The sequence below is a fragment of the Saccostrea cucullata genome, unplaced genomic scaffold (assembly GCF_032062105.1).
Source record: "Saccostrea cucullata isolate Sc308-1 unplaced genomic scaffold, CSIRO_AGI_Scuc_v1 ctg8044, whole genome shotgun sequence".
NCBI classification, from domain to species: Eukaryota; Metazoa; Mollusca; class Bivalvia; order Ostreida; family Ostreidae; genus Saccostrea; species Saccostrea cuccullata.
In genome coordinates, this window is record NW_026927001.1 from 20,737 (window position 1) to 29,419 (window position 8,683).

Genomic DNA, 8,683 nt, shown 5'->3' on the forward strand with positions numbered 1-8,683 from the left:
ACTATCAATATTAATTCACTATGTAGGCTTTTCTTTTTTTACATCTTCATCTCAGCAGGTCAGACATTAGAAAATTGTTTTTTGAACAGTAAAGTATTTCAATATACAAACTTATTCTCTTCAGATAAGTGGACGGGCTTTCGCCTACATCCGCTTTTTAAATGTATGTTTCCCTCCATATCATTCTCATGCATATGATTAAGGGTTATGCTAAGCTACAATCTATTTCAACTGTTCTGATGATGTTATCCTTCATTAATAATCGGATAGTTGCGGTTGAAGACTTTTTTCGTAAAATATTGATGCTTTTTCATAATTTTGAACAAAAATAGATCATCTATACCTTGTCATAAGTCATAAGTTCCAAGAAATCGAAAGAGTTGGTTACCAGAGAACACATGAATTCAAACCGGATGTACTTCAGTCTGTATTTAACTACGAAACCATGCTCGGTATAAATATTATCATCCGAATAAATAGAGGGGGTAAAAATTAAAAAATAAATAAGAAATTCCGCTTTGAAAGAACTCATTTGTACACAGAGAGAGAGAACTATTATATTGAGCATTCATGTTATTAAAAGGCGAAACGTCGCCGTTTTACAACATATACAGCATGGAACACATGTATACATGTACGGTGCTTTGAGGCCTACATTGTCTATTTATTGCAAGGAAGTAAATTAAGTATGTCATATCACTCAAATTTCCCTTTCATTTCTTGCAATATATGTACTAATGTCTAAGAATTTTAGATATCCAACTTTTCAAAATGGCGTCAGACCAAAAGTTGTCTCCGATAGTGAAGATTTGTTGTTGCCAAATATTACAATTTTTTACCGTAAAAAATTAACAAAAATATACGTACACTAATCCTTGGTTGTTGTTCATTGCATTTATCACAGTCTCAAAGACACTGGGTGGTGAAAACATCATTAACTTTTCACATTTACCAGCTGCTTACACCTTCTTCTTCGTCCTTCTCAATCCTCGAAAAATGGCGCCTCGGTAAATTGACCAATGAAATAAAGCGCTCTGCAGGATGGGAAAAAAACTGTTTTGTAACAGGGGTATGGAAATGATCGACAACTCCTGTCAGGGTTTTTTATATTTATTCACAGTGGAGTGGCATGGCATATACATCAATTTTAATACAGCCCTGTAAATATCATAAAACAACTATAAATAGGATGTAAATATCACACACATAATGTTCAATCATTACTTTTACATGTAAAATGAAGATAATAGATTATCATCCTAAGTTTACACAATTATCATCAAAGGGAGATAACTCTTGAATATATAAATCTTTACATATTTCTCCCAAAATAATCATAAAAAGTATCCAAGATAAAAACATATTATTCTCACCATTCTATGGGAACAGGCTTTCCCAATACAATAAATTGTTTGAATCACAAATGTCAGTATGAATGGTGATCTGTAATTTAATACAATATTTAAAAATATAATCTATTTAAAATATACCAATTGCTCACTTGAAAAAATATAATCAAAAATATCTTAATCATCATAAAACCACATAATCTGAGTAATATCAAATTACTTCTAGAAAATACTTTATATTGATCTTGTAACTGTTAATAAATATGCATCATAAAAATAATAACTTTCTCTCAAAATCATTCATTCACTTTAGTAAGTGCAAATTGAAATAGCTTTTGCATTCTACAGGATGAACATTTAAAATAAGAAAATATTAGTAACTTACCAGAGAAGAAAAATCTTCAGTCTCAAGTCTATGTATATAGGTCTAAATAAAGGTCTGGTCTGATCAACCCACAGAACAAAGAATGGTCATAACAAAGCGGAAAAAGTCCAGACCAACCAAGAAAACCAATCGAATCCGACCTTTCAAATCAATGACCAATAAAACCCAAAATAACAATTAACACTTCCAAAATACCTGATCAATGCCCTGGGGTATATACAAATATGTACAGGTAATACAGGTAAGGGAGAACTAAGGAGTGGATCTAGGTTTTTAATAAGTTAAATAAAAGTTAAAAATAAATATTCTGGTAAGTTCTATAACTTTATTATACACAAATCTAACACTATTACACTCTTCCCCCGGTCGCGGAATGACGTCCATGTCATTCAAAAGGGAAACTATAATCCTGAAATATAAAGCATATACAATTAAAACATTACTTGGATGATGATGAAACCAGATTTAATAAAGCCAACTGGCAAACACTAGAGTCCACACTCTGTAAAGTTCCTCGTTGCATCAAAACCGTTATGTAGTTTGCTCTCTGTAGCCAGTCTGGTTGCGTCACACTCTGGTTCATCATGATGAAATCCTTTGTCCATGGTGGCTTACTCTTGGCTCTTGTTGATCTTCTTGGTGCTGGTACTGGTACTTGGGTAGAAGGCTCATCCTCCTGGTGATCAGTATGATCAGGATGTGAAGGCATATCAACATCATCAGCATCTTCATCAACATCAGACTGAGAATCTTCATCAACATCAGGCTGAGTGTCTTCATCAACATCGGCATCTTCATAATCCTCTTCAGCATGGTCCACAGGTTCATCCTGTTGAAAAGCGTCCTCTCCTGAACCAATAACTGAAGCTTCCTCAGTCAAGGAATGGCCGTCACCATCTTGACTGGGAGTATCTGTGTGGGAATCTTCTGTCTGCATTGTAGGGTAAGCTACAAAAGAATCTGAATAAGAATTCTCAATAGAAACTGTTTCTACTGGTACCTCTTTTCTCACTGCCTTCCTTCTACCTCTTGGCGGTTTTGCTGGAGGAGGTGTAGGTTTCTGTAATTTGGAACCAATTGGAAGTAAAAGATTTCTGTGGAGTACTTTAAATCTTCCTTCACCATCCTCTCTTCTGACTTTATACACAGGGATGTCTTCATTAGCTTTGGCAACGACTACATATGGCTCATCTACCCATTTGTCAGCAATCTTATGTTTCCCATCATATGCTACAATCTTAACCAGTACACGGTCTCCGACCTGTAAAGTAGCTGCTCGTCCTCTTAAATTGGAGTGGTCTTTCTGGCGTTGTTGGGAATGCTTGACTGCGGTGTTGGCTAGTCTGTATGCCTCTTGTAGCCGCTGCTTCAATCTATCAATATATTTGGTGTTGCAACCTTCCTCATCAGGATGCTTAAACCCAAAGATAACATCAATTGGTAGGTTAGGCTCTCTGCCAAACATTAAATAAAATGGCGAGTATCCTGTAGTATCGTTGGTTGTGGAATTGTACGCATGGACTAAGGAGTTGATGTGGCTTTTCCAGTCAGCTTTCTGTGAATTTTCCAAAGTCCTAAGCATACAAAGTAAAGTGCTATTGAAACGTTCTGTAATACCATTACCCATTGGATGTTAGGGGGTTGTTCTCGATTTGGAAATTTCTAAAAGTGTACATAGTTCTTTGATGATGTTGCTGCAGAAGTTGGTCCCTTGATCTGAATGAAGTTTCTCTGGAATGGCGTAGTGAAGGATAAAGTGATTAAAGATAGCTTCTGCAGTTGTTTTGGCTGTCTGGTTACGTGTTGGTACTGCCACGGCGAAGCGGGTAAAATGGTCTGTTATAACTAATATGTTTTGTATTCCTCCCTTCGCTGGTTCCATTGTTAGAAAGTCCATGCATACAAGTTCCAGTGGTTGCGATGTTCTTATGTTGACTAATTCCGCTTTCTGGTCACTTGTCTTTGTTTTCATGCATCTATCACAACCATCAATCCAGTTGATAATATCTTGCTGCATCTTTGGCCAATAGAATCTTCGCCGAACTAATGAAATGGTCTCATCTCTGCCCAAATGTCCCATCTTATTGTGTAGGTGATGTAACACAGTTGGTATTGTGGACATGGGTATAACGGATTGGTATAATAGTGTTCTCTGTTTTCACTTTTCGAAGTAGGATGTCATCTTTGACCTTTAATTTGGAAAAAATTCTGTAATGAATTAAGTCGACTTCGGTGTTCAAGGAATTCCTATCTGGTCTGGTTCCTAATTCCACTTGGGTTTTCCAGAATGAAATGGTAGGGTCCTTGTCTTGGATAGTTGATATGTCCAGATGATCTGCTATTTCTAAAGTTGGCTGCATAATCTGGCAAATAGCATCATCTATGGCTAAGGTCTCTGCATATGGCTGTCCAATTTGGCATATGGCTTTGATAGAGTCGCTGTTGATGGTTTCTGTGTTGTTGTCGAGTCTGGAAAGTTTATCCGCATCTGTGTTTGATTTTCCTGGTCTGTATAAAATTTTGAAGTTGAAGGAGGCCAAAGAAGAAATCCAACGATGTCCGGTAGAATCAAGTTTAGCAGTACTTAGAACATAGGTTAAAGGGTTGTTGTCGGTGTAGACTGAAAATTCCTTGCCTTGTAAATAATCAGAAAATTTTTCAGTAATCGCCCATTTCAAAGCCAAAAATTCCAGTTTGTGTATTGGATAATTCTTTTCGGACTTGCTCAATCCTCTGCTGGCATAGGCAATGACTCTATTGTACGTTCAATTATGATTAAGTGTGATTATGACATCTTATAATAGAATTTAATGAAGTTTTTCCCTGTTCATGGAATAAAACGGGGGCTCCTAAATATTTTTACCGATATGATGTATAGGCCTAGTATATTTAAATAGAAAGCGTTTTTTTTAAAAAAAAAATATGCGTGTGCCACTTCTAAAGAGAGAAAAAATTGTTTCTGGCGTAACATGCGTAACACCTCAAATTATTTGATTTTGGGATGGGGGTTTCGGGGCTTGGTTGTAGGTAGTGGCCGTCCTAGCTGAAAGTATACCCCCCCACTCTCCGCTACTTTTAACGGTTGTAATTATGAATTTATAATGTCACATCAAAACGATGTATATCAGTCTTTTAAATTGTGAACTTTCCACATGAATCCTAAAAGGCTTGAAAATGAGCTACAATTGTGATGATGGAAAAGTTCGGTGTTTAACATGTTTAAAAATTAATTGCTAATTAAAAACGCTTTTAGTTGAAAGAATCAGCCTGATTGTTAGAATAGGATACACTTGTGAAAATTAAGACAAAATACCATCAGATCTAAGTTTTTTTTTCTTTTGGATTAAAAAACTCATTGAACTCACTCCCTTTTTCTTGGTTTAAGATTTTGAGCCTGCTATCAACATATATTATTACTGGTGGAGGTGATTGCTGAATTGCTGAACTTTTCTCTATTTGCTATATTGTATTTGAAACATATTGGCCTTTAGTTAAATAAATTTCCCACATCATTTTAACACGTAGTATTTTTTAATGTATCAGAATGTCAAAAACCTTTTTTTTGTAAGGAGAGTTATTACAAGGTGGAACAAAACTAATAATTATCTAATCAAAGGCAGGAAAAATTAACGGTATATTAATTCAGTATTTTAGTCGTGACGGGTATTATTGGGTCATTGCAAAGATTGTGTCAAAAGTCATATACAGTCGATAGATACTCGTTAATGTGAAGGGCTGTGAGTTTATGCACACAGCTTTAGCTGGTCCCGCCCTGTATCTCTTCTCATGTACTTTTTTTCGTTAAGGAAATTTGGTAAAGTATGCTAGTAATAAAAAAAAATTCCCGGTAAGTTTATTACCCAAATTACCCTACAGGCCTGTAGTTTGAGTCTAGTCAAATTTAAGAACACGCATATTTTTTTTAAAAGAGTAATTTACAGCATGTAGAAAAAGAAATAAAGTAGTGGACAACGTAGATAAAGAAATGTTTGTAGTTGTATTAAAAACCTTCACATCTTTATATAAAGACATCAACAGAAAATGCACAGTAATACAATTACACACTTAATTCTTTTAATAGATTGCCTTAGCATGCACTATACAATGTACATCAAAAGCCGTTGTTCTTAAGGGAAACAAAATAACGTAAAATTTTATATATTTTTCTTTAGTTACATGTAGAGCAATGGCCTTTGGAGGGGGAAAATGGTTTTGTTAAATATACATGTGCATTTAGGACCTTTGTTTCATGCGAAAAGTGCAGACGTTTACTACACAGGGATCTGCGAACATATTTAAATTCCAAAGAAATAAAAAAAAAGTTTTTATATGAATATTTTTCTGATATTTTAAACATTATTTTATAGATGTCTTTGTAGTTGGATTACAAATTTAACACAAAACATCAACAAGACTATTAAGTACCGTTTTAATGTCATTGATCTATAAAGTGATTATGATTTAATATAATTATACGCGACGAGAATTTATATTTATTTTATACCTATAGAAAATTATTTAATTTTTAAACAGGATAATTTTATTTTAAATCAGTAATGAACATTGAAATCGAAATTCTAAATAGTTTACTATTTCATTTAACTTCTAAAAATAAATGTAGGTTAATTTTTTAATATATTTATGTTCTCTTGTATAACATGATTATTTACAATAATTTTTAATGATTATAAAAAAACACAAATCATCATCTTGATTTTAAAAACAAATTTAACACAGGCTGTGTGTGTACATCCTTGACAACAGCCCATTGTTCCCTGTATGTAGAAAACCCTCTCAAATCACATAGAATATACAAAAAATACACAGTGACAGGTGTCTCCTGTCTCCAGGTGTCTTCGCGGCACGTGTCTCCACCTCATATGGCACGTGAGGACAGTTGCCTGTAGTTACACAGGCCGTACCAACGTTTTCAAATATGCTTTTATTGGGGGGGGAGGCTTCCCAAGAAAAAAAAAAGACAACCAAAAAAAAAAAACAAACAAACAAACAAAAAACAAATAATAATAAATAAATCAAAAAACTAACAAAAAAAGTATCTTAAACAATATTTACTACAGCAAAAATACTAGTATTATAATACTCACACCCCACCTCGCTCGATGAATGATGTTTTTTTCTGACAAGTTTACATTGATTTCTGTGTAACTAATGTACTTATTCTTCTGTCTTTTAATCAGTAATAACAATTTCTCTCTGTACTGCACTTAATCTTCTCTATTCCAATTCACGCATTCTATACGAGACTCATGTGATAAAATCCAGTTTAAAATTAATTTGCGTTCACGGTCATGAAATATTAAATTTTATCACACAGAAATACACGTTAAGTTATTTTAACTGTTTGAGGGGGGAGACCGAGTTAATTCTTTTAATACAGTATGTGTACACGTTTGAAAAAATTCTATAATCGGGAAAAAATGTGGTAACCTCAGAAAATATTTTTAAATTAACTTTTTGTAAAATAAAAAGTACATGTAGTTGGAAATTAGTTTGAGATATAATTTCAAAGTTTCCCTACCTGGGAAACATGGGAAAAACTACAGATTGATAGCTTCCATGTCGGGAATCTATATGGAAACCACTGAGGCATGTTTCCATGGATTCCTATCTTGGGAAACTTACGGGAAACCACAGGTTGATTGTTTCCATGTCGTAAATCTACATGGAAACCACTGAGGCATGCTTCCACGTTTTCGTATCTTGGGAAACTTATGGGAAACCACAGGTTGATTGTTTCCATGTCGGGAATCTATGTGGAAACCACTGTGTGGTTTCCATAAAATGGAAACTATATGGAAACTACCGATGTCACGATTCCCATATGTTTCCATCGGGTTTCCAAATTTGGGAAACCTGGCTTTTCATCCTGGGCCTCATACACATATTTTTATGAGATTACTCGGAGTTAAGGAAAGATTCAAACTCGTCTTGTTTATATAATTCTAAAATGTCATGAACAGCTGATTTCAACGCATATAGAATACTGTAAACAGATCTATACATATTGAAAGATTCTAAGATACTCTTTTCGTTTGCTCTTAAGGTAAAAAATATTTTTAAAAAGTGAGCTATGGTGTCAAATATTTCGACAAATAGATGTTTATCCTTCAGTGCACACATATGTTTATTTCGTTGGACGAATATTAGATAAAAAAAATATTGAATAAAAAAATCCCAAAAGACAAATTAAAATACAATCATATACACTCAATACACAAGGTATTTTATCTTTCTGTATAGAGGTTGATTTCTTCTGTGTCACAGACTAGTATTGCCATGCCCACATTTGACGCCAAGAAGTACGATAGACTCGATTCAAAAGTTTCGAGGGGACGTTTTTGAGGAGCTATCCTTTTCGTCTGTAATATTCTCTTGTTTGAAATCGACGTTGCTCTGCTTATTCATTTTCAAAGAGGTGGTTGGACTGGCAGGTTACATCAGGAGCGTCGATCTTTTCTGCATAGTATTTTTTGTCCACAAGCTGTAAATAATATGAAGTACTAATGTTAACATTGAAATCAATAATATTGGAAAATTCTCATCATACATCATAATAAAATAAGTAATTAGACAATATCTTTAATGAATGAATATATACATTAGTTTCCTTATTTTCAAATGTATAAACAATGTTACGAACAAGTCCCATCACAATTGCAACATTAATGTCGTCACTGGTTTTCTGTTCTTCTCTCACTTTTAAAATAAATGAACAAATGAGCATACACTGCTATTTACTTTTACATTTCACTATCGATCCCACGGGTATGTATGCAATTTAACTTAATGACCTATTGAAATCCGTGTGATCTTTGGCAAAATGTGGTGTAACAATAAAACAAACCAAAAAAATCTTATAAATGTATTTCTATTTTGTCATCACTTATTACATAGTTTTGAAAATTAAGTTTCAAATATTTTTCATGAA

The 8,683-nt window shown here is 33.9% G+C and overlaps 1 protein-coding gene across 1 annotated transcript; it reads right to left on the minus strand.

Annotated features, from left to right (window-relative positions):
- Positions 1-2,173: 2,173 nt before the first annotated feature.
- LOC134273212 (uncharacterized) lies at positions 2,174-3,361 on the minus strand. The gene has a single exon (XM_062755401.1). The coding sequence runs from the start codon at positions 3,359-3,361 to the stop codon at positions 2,174-2,176; it is 1,188 nt and encodes a 395-aa protein (XP_062611385.1).
- Between the last annotated feature and the right edge of the window lie 5,322 nt (positions 3,362-8,683).

Bases quoted from the DNA above. Each gene is read 5' to 3' on its own strand.
- LOC134273212 (XM_062755401.1), bottom strand. From the start codon at position 3,361: ATGGGTAATGGTATTACAGAACGTTTCAATAGCACTTTACTTTGTATG.